We start from the raw sequence: 14,525 nt of genomic DNA, 5'->3' as shown, positions 1-14,525 counted from the left end.
CTGATTTTTCCTTAAAATCGTGGTTTTAGGATCAATAATTCGCGTGTGGCGGTTTTGTAATTCGGGTGCGAGGATTACATCAGGTTGGATGGCTTTCTGTACTCTTGGTCATTAACACTTTGCAGATCCTGAGAGCGTCTTTGTAGCAACAAAGTGTTCTTTGCATTTGTGATCAAAAGACCTATAGTGTCTTTTGTAGGGTATTGAGTGTGATGACCATCGGGCAGGGTATTAAAATAATATTATATCTATTCTACTAAGTTACCGGTTTGGGTTCGGGCTCGTGTATGCGAACTCGGTTCTTGGGTTTGGGTAAAATTTTTTTTTGCCCTTTGGGTTCGTGGGTTAGGTTTGTTCGTACACACACACACACACACACACACACACACACACACATATATAAAAATGTATATATATATATATATATATATATATGTATATATACATACATGTATATATACATATTATATGTAAAAATTTAAAGAAATATTCAGAATTATAAAATTAAATACATTTAATAGTAGGCTACTTCATCATTGATCAATGCATGACGAAAACCCACCGATAGAAGGGGTTCTTTTAGGGTTTTTAATTGGAAAAATAGGTAAAAAATGTCTGTTTTTGTTATGTTTTGGCACTTAGCGCCTTTGGATATGCCCGGGTTCTCAGCTGGGTTCTTACTTGTCGAACCCAAATGCTTGGGTAGGTACTCATGGTGTACCCAAGGCGAACCCAAACCTAGGCGAACCCAGTTCAGATGTGTGGACCAAAACAGGTGAACCCGGTAACATAGGTATTCTATAATGGTCATCTTAGTTGTCAACTTTGTTAGCTTTTTAGTTTGTTTAGTCTTTTAAGTGCAACGATTGCTTCTTTTATAAGAATGCATAGTTTGCTTTTTATATTTTATATTTTAAGCTTTATTTAGCATTTTAAGCGTTTAGCTTCATGTTGAAGCTTTAGTTTAATGGTTCGTTCTTTTTAGAACACCGTCTTGTAATGTCTTTTTATACGTTGTATATTCGTAATTAATTCATCCGATTATTTTATTCAATTATTTTTCATATGCACCTCCCTTGTAAAGAACATTCATTATTTACTGATAATCTTTCTTCTCAATTTTGCATTCTTCAGCTGAAGCACGATCAGCTTGAATTGAGATTTGTAATCCTCAATTGTGCTAAAGTCTTGAATATTTGAACCAATGAGAGCATCGTCCAACATGTGCTCCCTAATGTCATCTATCTACTCGAATAGGTGAGAGTTTCTCCCAAGAATCAAATAGAGTGTGCAAGTCATGAAGTTGAAACTTAAGCTTTGCTGATACTGAAAGGCTAAGAAGTCTAGGGGCTTCATACTTTAGTTGAACAAATTCATCTTTTCAATTGGATTGGGTAGGTTTGTCTGATTTATATTTGTCACATGAAAGGAGGCTTTGCTTCCAAGCTGCTCTTGCATAGTTCTTTCATGAATGGAAGTTATGAGGAGTTAGAAGAGTAACTTTGTAGTTTGACACAATGACCAAATGGAAAGTAGAGAAAAAAAGTAAAAGAAATAGCAATACTAGTTTGCAGTTCTTGGTGTGATAATGAGAATGCTAATAAACAAAACTTACAATCGGAAAAAACAATGATAGAACGATATCACCACAATGAGTATTCCTTAGCACATTGACAATACATCAAAGTTTGTGTTTGGAGTCTATTTAAAGACATTTGTGCTATAGCCATTGTTCTATGCAGTGTTATTTATGATCTGCCATGACTTCTTTGCTTATGTTCTTTATTTGTGTTTTACTTGAACAATTGTTTAAGTCTCGAACATTAGGTTTTATTTTCAGATTTGCGTTTTTTGTTGGTTTATAAAAAAGTATTATTAATTATAGTTTTAGATTTTAGTTTTCAAAATATTTCCAGATTATTGTGTGATTTACAAAAAAAATAGTTTTTGTTATTAAATTAAAAAATCTTAATTAATATTTATAATTTTATAAACCAGTGAAATATTTAATATATGTTATATTTTAATTTTAGGATTTTAAGTTTAGATGAATTTTAATATTTTTAAAATTTCTGTTAATTTTCATGATTTTTTTTTGATTAGTAAAACAAGAATTTTTAGGCTGGCTCGTGCTAGGTGAGGCCACAAATGGGGTTCCTCATCCTTGGTATGAACTCACAACATTAAAGTGAATAGTGCGAACCCATGAGCATAGTAGCCCAATAGGGCATGCAAGCACATTGGCTAACAAAGGGTTTGGAGCACTGAGTTATTGACATGAATTCCAACAACATCAATGTGAAGTTTCAAAATTGTGAGCACGATGGATCAACAAGGGCACAATGCTTGTGATCACAATGGCCCAATGGTGGTTTGAACCTTGGTGGCCCTTACAACGATGCCATGATTTAACCATCAGAGTATTCCATGATTGGCTAATTTCCATGATTTTTAAAAAAATTAGACACATAATTTTATTAAATATTAAAATATCTAATATATTTGTGTCAAATTTTAGTTTTTAAAATTTATTTAAATCTTATCCTTTAAAAATTTCAATTTTTTAATTTTGAACTTAATATATAGTATATTGAAATTTTAATTTTGGTTAGATCAGGTACAGATTGGTACGGGTGAGTATGGTTGTACTATATATATTAAATGCAATAAAAATATATTAATTAACATATTATCAAAATAATATATTTATTAACATATTTTATACTATCAAAATATTATTGAATATTTTAATACTTTTTGTTTGATTGGTGAAGTTGGCCACATGGGCCATACAGATTAATATTGATATCAAAAAAGGTGTTACATTTTGTTTGGCTGTTCTAATGGATAGCTAAATCAAAAAACCCTATAGGGTCATAGAGATATGTAAATTTTTGCTATCTACAACATATACTATATTCTTTCTAAGCTATGGGTTAATATGGTAACTTGAAACATATAATTCAAATTCTTACAATCTTCAATCATTTAGTTCTAGTGCAGTGGTCTCTCCCAAGCGAGTATTTGAACACCTCACCTTGAGTGTAAAGGACCAATACATCCCTTATGTAGTTGTAGCTGCATTGTAAAATTTCAGTAATTTTTTTGTCCACTGTGGTTGGTGTTTTTAGAGCAATTCATTCTGTCCCACCATTGGGACCACAAATGTAGCCTGGGGATTGTTTGCCCTCTCGGGTAAACGGTTAAATGCAGAAAGTAAATGCACAGAACATAATGGAAATACATTAAATAACCATTCTCTGTATTAATTCAACAGTCCATGTACATCAAGTGCTTATAACATTACATTTGACACGACTATCATGATCCACTTCGAAGGAAAGGTACGCAATAGATAATACCCGAAGGGGTGCGACCAACCGTCGCGTCCAATTGCCCTTCGGGACGACTAACTAACTGACTGCCGTAACTCATTATTACCGACGACAACATAAACATAATATGACAACATAACATAGTGATTATTCCCGGCAACATCATCCCCCCCAAGAAAAGAAGTCGACTTCGGACGACTTAATACAAAATAGAGATGAATGGCAGGAACTACTGACGCTAGTGGAGCCCAGAACTTATACGCCTGTTGCGTCCTCGCTTAAAAACCCTTTTCTGCTACCATCCTATGCTCAAGTGCGGATTTCACCATTCCAATTCGATCAATGATATCGTCCACAATTACCCACAAACCTCTCCTACATATTAGCTTGATCAAGGATTCAAAAACAATCCCAATAACTTCCTTTGTTTTTCCTACCTCGAGGAATACTACTAGAAACATGGATGAACTATTTGTATTTACTTTGTAGTGATGTGTTGGTGAAAGAAAAGTGTCTACCAATGTGACCTTAATTGCATGGAACATCATAACAATATTGGCCTTAAAAATGTTCAACCTAAGATCAGATATTTGACTTAAAAATGAATTTTGACATTTTTTTGGTGGTCAATCGCATTGTGGTATCCATAGCTAACTTTCTCTGCCTCATAGGAGTATGGAAAGTTGCTTTACATTTAAAGACCATGAGTGTCGTCTTCACATTCTTTGCCATCATGTTTTATATACTTTTCATAACTTCTCACACTACTTTTCTTGGCTTTGCTTATGCTAAGTGTAGTCATAACTCTAATCATGATGAAATCACGCTGTTAGTTCATGGGAATAAGAGCGGGAAATTTGGCACCTTCTATCTCCTTGTGTGAGGGGAGTTTCCAAAATACATTCCTCCGTTGACTCAATTGCCATGTTTGGCTATACATTTGCATCATTATTGCCTCCCTCTAGACATGATTGTTTGTGTAGGTAGATGAATCTTTGATAAGAGGCCAACAAAGGTTTAAAATATTGTTAATTTTCCAATTTGGTGAAGATTTTATGGATGGCATTAATAATAATAAAAAAATCTCCCTCTATATAAATGCAATGTATGCCAAAATGTTTTCATGTTTGAAGTCCAAGGAGAAAGGCTTGGGCTTCTGCATTGTTGTGAGTGCCCATATTAAGTTTTTTCATTGGTGCACCAACAAGCATTCCTTCATGGTTTTTGATTATGCACCTTGCTCCAAACAGTCTTGGGTTGCCTCTTGACACGTCAAAATTAAAGTTGATCCGACTTGTGTATGTGTCCATGCTTGCTTTGACTTACCCTTTGAATGTACCAAAAGAACTTGCATTTCCTAATGGGTGACATAGAGAGGGAATTGTTTGCAAAATCAATATCATGTTGTAGATCTCTAGACAAATGCCATTTGAAGTAATAAATGTGCCCATTGCATTCAATGCTACAAACATTGAATCACTTTGTTTGTATTTGTGATTGACATGCTATATGTCCATGGAAAGTCTCCTTCATACAACATGATGGATGACCAAATCTGCAATAAGAAATTGGCTTACAGATTTCAAATGTTGGAAACTTTTAATTTATCCTTATTAATCATCGAAGAAACTTTTATCCCTCCAATTTAATTACTCACTTTATGATATACCTATATCTCTAATGGCAGGTTGCCCAATATACGTCTCTCTATATACCCAAATGTATGTGGAAAAGTGATGGTATGAAAGAACAATCCTCCTAAGAGTACAAAATACTTGATACACTAAGCCTTCTAATATACCTCAAATTATGTGTAATCATAGTACTATTTGAGAACAAAGGTATGAGAGAGCAATGTGGAATTATGATAAATGGTATTGGAAGTTCTATAGTTTGTCAAGGCTTGGGTATTGTAGTAGCAATCTCACTTCACTAGACCTTCTGTGGGGAATCTATCTTAGCCAATAGTAACAAATCACTAGAAGGAGAGAGCATTGTGGAATTACGATAAATGGTATTGGAAGTTCTCTAGTTTGTCTAAGGCTTGGGTATTGTAGTAGCAATCTCACTTCACTAGACCCTCTATGGGGAATCTATCTTACCCAATAATAACAAATCACTAGAAGAAGAGGGAAGAATATATAGAGATATAATTGCAAGGAAAAGTATTTGAAAATTTCTTATTGCTTCAACCTTTATAGCCCTTTAGACTCGGCATCCCATCACTGCCCATTCACACTAGAGGGGGGCTATGGAATGGCCTATCTATAGATGGCATGGCATCACTATGGCAAGGACTTCACGCATCATGACTATGGGCCAGCAGACTTGTCGACACCCCATCACTTCTTCCGAACAGTTCTCTCCAAACCGCTTTGATATCCTCCTATGGTTCATGGAACCTGGAAAACTAGATAGAGGTAGGGCAGGGCCCTACTATAACCAAACTATTATAGGGGGGTGGTGGGGGGGGGAGGGCTATAGTGGGGTGGGTGGGGGTTGAGCCAATCGAGTGAACAACATTTGCCGACTCGGGCCTCTTCTCCCCCTACGCCGTTGATTTGTGCTACGATCGAGGGTGGAATTGGCCAACTATATATATAGACACCTTCGACCAACGAGAGAGGAGGCCTGCATTGGGAGAGTGATAGGCCCCTCTCCCAATCAATAGAGCGCTAAGGGACTAGATCATAGATTGATCAATAATTGGGGCACTACAAGCCCTTTGCCCCACACAACCAGCGACCACCTGTTCAGGTCAGGGCCTCCTTAATGTACAATGTAAATAAGAATATGTGAAGCTGACTTGTGGCTAGTAATAAGAATAACCCTTATACCGTTTAAATAAGTTATAGGAGGTAGATGTTAGTTATTATCAGCATATTGTGTTGTGTTTTTATTGAAAACTGTTGGAGGTAGCCCCCATGAAGTGGCCTAGGAGGTTGCCTCCTTGAAGTGGTTTATTATTCTCAACTATTTGTAGCATGTTTTCTATCATATTCTTCTCTTGTGAAAGTTTTATCATTACAAGTGTTATTAGATTATGATCTTGGCATTTGAAAGGGAAGAAACAAGGAGATATTTTTTTATTCAAGAGGTTGAATTGTGAAGCACACATGTCTCTCAATTTGATGTTTTTTTTTGGTTATAAATTTTTGGGTGATTGAAAAAGGACATAATGAAACTGCTATAGTTCATATTTGAGGTCTTTTGGAGAATATTTGGAGGACTTATTGTGAACTAGGGTTTCAAAAGTTGCTCCTACAGCTATAAAACAACCATTTAATTTTTATTTTTGGAGGTTTGATCAAAGACATTAAAGCTACTATAGTCCATATTTTAGGTTATTTGGAAATGAATGAGTTTTTGAGTATTTAGGGTTTCCACCTCATTCCAAGTCATCACATCAGCAAATTTATTGAAAAATTATCTTGACAAGTGAGATCTAGGCCCTAGTAAGTTTAATGAAGAACTTCAGATTAATTGGATTTGTTTCGTGTATTATTTTGTTGCACCATGGAGGGGGCTTCAACATTTAGGCAAAGTAGGGAATCCAATCACTCTTGAAAAGATTCTTGATAAAAGTGATTAATTAGTAGAAAAGATGGACACCATATGGATGTAAAATATAAGGGAAGAAACCAACAGGATGATGGGGGAAATCTTGTCAAAGATTGTAAGAGCAAATGAAAGGTTACTAGTATGAAAGAAGACATGATGGCTTACATTAGGGACAATATTCCAAGGATCTATATCTCAATCAAAGGGGAAGTGAGCTTTCAAGCAATTGAGGTGGATTGTCTACGTTAGTAATCCAAATCCAAGTACTAACACTCATATGGGATGTTGAAACCTATTATTGATGATGGACATGCAACAAGGAGTTGGTGGCGATAGGGGAGGGTGAGGGAGAGGGGAGGAGGTGGAGTGGTGGTGGGAATGGGTTGCAAGGTATAATGTCCCCCTGTGAGATATGCCTCAATTTAGGCTTGAGACAACAATTTCAACTTAAGGTGAGAATTGTAATACATTTATGAATATAATTTTATCAAATTTGGGGACTTCTCATTATAATATTTAACTTAAAATTCTAAGAATAATTTGGAAGGTAGAACTTATCTTCACAATTATTGCTATCAATTTTCCTCTTCAAGTTGCCTTACAAATCTGGTGTAGGTCTGCAATGATATTTTCTTCTTAAATTTGCTTTAACGGAGCTCTTTCTCTCCTTTAAATCTGTCACAAATCAGATTACAATTTTTCACAAGTCTGTCACAAATTCTTCACAATCTCCCCATTTAATCTTACATAAAGACTCTTTTCTCAAACTCTTCATAGTCTCCTTGAAATGATCTTTCTGTAACTCTCCTTCTATTAATCTGTCTTTTCTTTATTCACACATACCCCACCACACAAATTCTGATCTAAATCCGTTGTGTATCTTCTCTTATTGAAAATGATCTTGACTTATAATTGCTCCTAGTGATTGAGTTGCGGGTCTGATGTAATCTTATAAGTGCCTAATTTGTTCTTACTGTAAACATATGATGAGTGAAGGACAGGCTATGCCTCAACATGTCACCGTGTCTGATCTTGATCATTGTGTACCTGCAATATGGATAGACATGGTTCCTGCTTTCCTATTTATATGCTTGCATCGAACCAGTTATTCATACATAGTTGTATTGAAGTATACGATAGGTCTATATTTATTGTATCAATGGCTTAGTAAGAGAACATAGAGTTCAATCAACATCACTGCCAAATGTTCTTATGATGCCCAGTTCTAAATTCATTTTTTCTATCCCCCGATTCTCCTCCAAGTAAGGAATCTGATATATCCCTCGAGAAGGGATGAAGAGTCATCCCTTCCCACGGTATGCATCTCCTCATAATTGATGTGTCCCTTCTTAACTAAATCGTTGCCCTATCAATATAGTCCACCACTTTAAACAAATGGCTGATTTTGTAAAGTAATCGCTGCCTCTCAACATATTATAATCGCTGCTCTCCATAATACAAATCACTGTCTAAGTATCTTAGGCTCATGCAAATTTGGCCAGGAGATTATATACTTTTGCAATACTCCATGACGTGATGTCATTGAATGGTCAATTGCTTGTATACTGGTGGCCTCTTCCAACTCTTGGGACTGTCTTGGTAAAGTTAACGCCGAACTATCTATTTATTAATCAACCCGTATGTCTCTTCATTACTGAATTTAAACATGATTACCGACTTTGGTAATCTTTTTGCTTAATCAACACTTCATCTGTCTTTGTCTAGATCACTTCATAATGATCTTATTGCCATGAAGTCAATGAGGGTTAGTTAATGCAATAGCCGTATAATGGTGACTGATATTATCATACTTCCTTAATAATATTATCATACTTCGTAATCAACACTTCGTCTGTCTTTGTCTAGATCACTTCATAATGATCTTATTGCCATGAAGTCAATGAGGGTTAGTTAATGCAATAGCCGTATAATGGTGACTGATATTATCATACTTCCTTAATAATATTATCGCTGTCATTTATTGCTCATTGTCTATTATCAATATAACCTTATTTATGATACTCGGTGTTTATCATAACCTCACCATTCTGTCATTATCGTTGAAATATTCTTTTTGAGATCGCTGCTTGATATCTTTGTAACAACTTATCCATGTAGCGTATCATCTATAAGGTCAATACAAGGAGCTTTCTCAATATTAATCATACTGGATGGAGTCTTGTGTGGGGACATCACAGAAGGGGAGGAGGTGACTGCACCATCAAATTTACATTACAAATTTGTAATATTAAAAACACCATAAAAGAAGAAAAAGGATACCTACATCACAACTCTATAGGCAATTATATGTGTACTTAGCAGTCGCCAGGTATGTGCGACAATGATTGTTTATTAACAAATACCCTTTACCTTAATCCCAAAGCTTAGAATGCTTTTTCAAGGTTTGGGGTTTGCATTTTTTAACTAACAATATAATCTAACCCTGAAAAAATCAGGGTTCAACAAACAATAGGGCTGGTTCATAGAAGATGCAAAATTGTTTTGAAAGCCCTTACTAGTAAATTGTTGTTTGATGTTGAAAAAGGCCTCAAAAGATTCTGGAAATTTCTTAAACAGAACCCTGCAGAATGAGGAAAATCCCAGAAAGATTGTTATATATAGAGGAAAAAACTAGGAAAATTCTTAAAAATCTTGATCGTAAGTGGTGATTTGGAGGCAATAAAATCAACCAAATTATTGACTGCCACTTTTGTGTTTAAAAAATCATCCCAAGGGTAGGCAAGCTGCAATTTAGTGCAATTGAATTGCTCCTTTAATATTATAGGTTTTCACTGTCCCAAAAACATCCCTCTCATATACCACCATCCTGAAAATGTAAAGAAATATTATGATGGAATTAATAAAGGCTAATTGGCTGGAATTTTTGAAGAGTCAATTTGACATGGTGGTGTTCTTATTTCTCTGAGAAAGAAGATGTGCTTCTTAATAGCCTATTTTTAACATCCAGGGAGCGAGAAAAATAACTGATGCCTTAACTTTTATTTATTGAATCACAATGCTGGTGAGTCCATAGATGGAACACTCGCAGAGTACTCGACGAGTTTTAAAAACTTGCCGAGTTTTTGAGCTCTGCGAGTTTTTACCACTTTAACTCTCAGCAAAAACTCGTCGAGTTTTTGCAAAAAACTCGCCGAGTAATTGCCGAGTTTTTTGCAAAAACTCATCGAGTTTCTATAAAAAACTCGGCTAGACTAAAAAAAGAGGCCCAAACATGTCAAAAAATTATCTATTTTTGTTTTTTCAGGCTAGTTTCATTCTCTTCATCAAAATGTATCTTATACTTTAAGTTATATTGCATGTATATATTGGCAGGATGTTTGAGAGCGGTTTCAGATCTCTAGGAGTTATAATGCAAATTCTAGGTTTTAGAAGATCTTTTAATCTTTCGGACTTAGTCAGTAATCATTATGCTCCTATCAACATTCTCTCGCTCTCTCTATCTCACTCACTTTATCTGTCTCGAATTTTAGACCTATCTATCTCCCTATCACTCTTCCTCTATCCCCCTCTCTACCACACTCCATCTCACTCTCTCCTCTCTCCTCCAAGATCTAGACCTATCTCTCTACCCCTCTTTTTCTCACCCTCAGACCTTGGTGAGGGGTGCTACTCTCAACCTAATTTTAATTTGCAAATGCTTGGTGGCAAAGTTGGGGTGGAAATACCCCAAATCTCAAAAAAATTGTCCTCAGAATCTTATGTCAACCTTGTAGTTCATTCAGTTGTGAGCGCAATTAGAGCTTGTTTGAAGCCATCGACACAAAGAAGAGGAGCAAGCTAGCTCAAAAACGCCTCAATGACCTTGTCTTTGTGCAATATAATCTTTGATTGCGCGTAAGGAAGGTAGATGAAGTAGCAGGTGGTCCACTTGACTTGGATGATATAGATCCTTACAGTGATTGGACATCACAAGAGCAGCCTCCATTGTTTTCCGAGGATGACATCACTGATTTGGAGAGGCAGGCTATGGAGGAGGAGGGGGGTCGATTTGGTTTCACACTGGATGACATTGAAGAGGAAGAGGATGAGGATGAGGAGTCATTGCCAGTGCCACAAGTAGGTGGAGACATAGCTTCGTCCAAGATGGAGGAAGAGCCAGCCATACCGAGCGAGGAGGCACAGTCACGCCTACTTCAAACTTCTAGGACTAGACCCTCTAGTTCTACCTCTCCCCTAGTTTTTGCTAGAGCTGGGAAGAGGAAGTTGTAATTGTAATTTGTAATGATGTATTTACTTTTGGTTTTACAAAAACTATTTACTATTTTGCTTCCAGGCTTCCAGCCATCAGCATTTCTCATGAGGATGCGATTTTGTAGACACTTTGCATTTAAATATATCTAGAATCATGTTGTTTCTTTTGTGTTATCATTTATTGACTCATTGGATGCATCTTCTCATTAAATTTTGCAAAAAAAATGCATTTTTTATTAAATTTAAGCGTGTTTTTAAGTTGCCGAGTTTTTCCCAAGTTTTTGCCGAGTTTTTTTCCCAGAGGCTTGGCGAGTCGAGCCGAGTCATGAGTAGTCCAACTATAACTATAAGTTCATTTGGATGCAGCTTGTTTGAGCTTATATCTTGAGTTTCTCGGCTATCACTCTCATAGTGATGGCACCATGGTGACAGCAGTAGATTCTAGTCATCTAGTTAAGGTAGGTAATTACTTGAGACATGAGTGATTTGTGGATGTAACTTAGCAGCAGATCCTAGTCAGCTAGTTAGGCTCATTAAGTACTTGGACATAAGTGATTTGTGATTGTAACTTAGTCTCAACTACTTTGATTAGGAGTTGTTAGTTGTCAGACTGGGTGACTCATTAGTCAGACTAGTTGACTGATTGATCAAACTGGGTGTCACCCCAGTGAGATGTAAGTTTAGCTTGAATCTTTACTTGATACCTCACCTTATTTTTCTTAGGTAGATTCTTAGTGCATTTGTCCATTTAAGGTGCACATATTCTATAGTTTTTCAATATTTAAGTTTGGAGCTACTGCAATGTTTCTTTCAGATTTTCTGAGAAGACAGTTGCAGTTTGAGAGTTAAATACTGTTCATTCGCTGTTAATATTTTCAGCAGCATGTGTTAGTAGGTTATTATATTCAGAGATTATTGTTTTCATTATTTTTTTCATGTTTAAGCTACCTGGTATAAGAATTTAAAATTTTGAGTGCAGAATCTGCTTAACATTGTCTGAAAATGATCACAGCTCTGATTTGTTATTTATTTCTTGTTATCTGATTGGTTATTGGGACAGTTACCCATTTTAAACTTTGGAACCTGTGAATCATAAAGACTCTAAATTCTATAGTGGTAATGAATTGTAAGTATTTTCAAAATGTAGGTTCTAAAGGTAGAAAGGGTGGTAGCTTTGCCATATCGACCAATATAACTAGTGGAACTAGCAAGGACCCTAAACAAACAAGTACTACAGTAGATACCAAAAATGGTGGTGTGCCTGATTCTGGAAGCAGGGATTCTGATGATGAGCCACTGGTATGGCCTTTTTCATAAGCTTTTTATTATCATTTGGTGATTCTTACTTTTAAGATTGTGATTTCTTACCATTTGGTTGATATAGATTTTTATTGAGCTAGGACTAGTTGGGGATGAGATGCAATCTCTGCCATTGTTTCATTACATGCTCAGTGCTTTTGACATTGCTTGTCTGACAATGCAGAATTCATGGTGGTCTCGTATACGCAAGATTCATTGAATTGTATGGGTAAAAATGTTTCACTAATTCAATGATGGCAGTGAACAAAGAGTGCCTGCCATTTGTTTGAGGTGTTTTAGATTATCATAATGTACAAGTTAATCAGGGTTAGGGTGTCTGCCTATGTATGGTGGAATTGTAATTTTATAGCCTGCTGGCATTTGACTTAATAAAAGTCAATGAACTTGGATGGTTAATGTTAAACAGAAGTTCTTGTTGAGGTCATGATGGTTTCAGGGCTTCCCATTGCTCGAGCATTCCTATGATACTATAGGTTATGCTTGTTGTACACCTGCTGTATTCTATCATTCATATGATGTATTTAATATTTGATCTTAAAAGTTATCCTTTTTCTGGTTGTGTTATACGTGCACATATCTGAGCATGCCTATGTTGTAGTCTTATAGGTGATCCTGTAAGTATCCCCTAGTTTTGAAAATGCATTATATCTGAACTACTACAATACTTGTTTTCCATCCTGTAGATTATAGACGTTCAACTAACATTAAAAATGTTTTTGTTGCACTGCACATGGTTGCAGGAATATTGATGACACAAAATTGCAGTATTGGCAATTTTCAATTTTGTTCCATCATAGAATTTTTCTTTTGTATATTATGCAGTTGTCACAAATCAATGATGCAACGGTGCATTGTTTCTATTTCTTTGTTGTTTTCCTCTGAACATTGTCTTTTCCATATCTTATCCCTCCCTATCTGTACTAATATAAATTTTAGAGCAATATTTGCTGATATTTGGGACTTTGTAGGATCACAGGAACGCTTATTTGGAGATTAATAAATGCTCTTGTTGTGCCTATTAGCTCATAATTATTTAGGGGCTGAAAGTAGAGGAGTTTCTGTGGCATTTGATCCAACATGGAATGCACTATTTATTACCTACCAATTCAAGGACCATCATTTGCAGTATTAAAGTATAGATAAGTGTTATGATGCTGAGGAGTCCACTGTGTGTTTAGTTGATTTTGTATTTTGAATTAGGGTCACTGTTATAAATGTAGTTTCGGTATACAACGGGTAAGATGCAATAATTTAGAATGTTGCTTAATACATTTGTTGTTATGCAGCCATAGTCGATGACGTAGCCGGATGGTTGGTAATCATTTAATCTTATGTAATAATAGCTCTTGTTTAGAAGCTCAAACCAGCTTACGGTATGTAAACTTTGGTCTTAGAGATGTTTAGATTATTCTGGTTTAAACAGGGACCTTGCAATATCTGTACCTTTTATGGATTACAAAATTTGCACATCAATTTTAACAGAATTCATTCTTGTAATATTTGAATGTATACAAAAATGTCTATGTTTGGTGCCTTGCTTTTTCACATAGTTTCTGAGGCATATAAAACTCTTATTTCAATCAGCATTAGTTACTTCTTACTTAAATTGAAGAGTTGAGAATTCAAGTTTCATTTGCTTAACTGACATACTTGAATGGATCTGGTATATGTTGAGACTTCTTCATATTTGCTTAAGTGACAGTTATTGTTAGTGACAATGAAGTTTGAACAAATTGAGGAGCCCTTAAATGTTTTAATTATGATGCTTTGTGTAAAATCTTCTGTTCTCGAAGCAGTCTCCAGATCTAGTCATTCAACAAATAAAGCTAGATTGATGAGAGGCTGGGTAATATATCTTTATTCAAGTGATGTTTTATTCATTAGATTGTTGGGGGTATTTCTGGTAAGTTTCGGTTATGTATTTCTTTAATGTCTAGCCATGTCTGATGCAACTCAATCATTTGTTTTCTTTGGAAATATGGATTTTGCAATGAATGGAAACTTCTGGAGTTCAATATTATAATGTTTGTGATGTTACGTTATATGAGGTCAATTGTAAGTATGTGATGTGTGCAATGATGCCAATGATGTGTACTG

The 14,525-nt window shown here is 35.6% G+C and overlaps 1 protein-coding gene across 5 annotated transcripts in view; it reads left to right on the top strand.

Annotated features, from left to right (window-relative positions):
* Nucleotides 1–12,992, top strand: part of LOC131075087 (sister chromatid cohesion protein PDS5 homolog A) — a 180,509-nt gene extending 167,517 nt beyond the window's left edge. For all 5 annotated transcript variants that reach the window (XM_058011907.2, XM_058011906.2, XM_058011903.2 and 2 more), the window contains 2 exons: nt 12,256–12,407; nt 12,592–12,992. In XM_058011907.2, coding sequence (XP_057867890.1) covers nt 12,256–12,407; nt 12,592–12,627 — 188 coding nt within the window. In that variant the 3' untranslated portion in view covers nt 12,628–12,992. The remainder of the gene's footprint in view (nt 1–12,255; nt 12,408–12,591) is intronic.
* The last annotated feature ends 1,533 nt before the right edge of the window (nt 12,993–14,525 follow it).

Source organism: Cryptomeria japonica, chromosome 3, assembly GCF_030272615.1.
Source record: "Cryptomeria japonica chromosome 3, Sugi_1.0, whole genome shotgun sequence".
Lineage (NCBI taxonomy): Eukaryota > Viridiplantae > Streptophyta > Pinopsida > Cupressales > Cupressaceae > Cryptomeria > Cryptomeria japonica.
The sequence above is the reverse complement of the archived record's forward strand: the minus strand, read 5'-3'. Positions and strand labels throughout refer to the sequence as shown.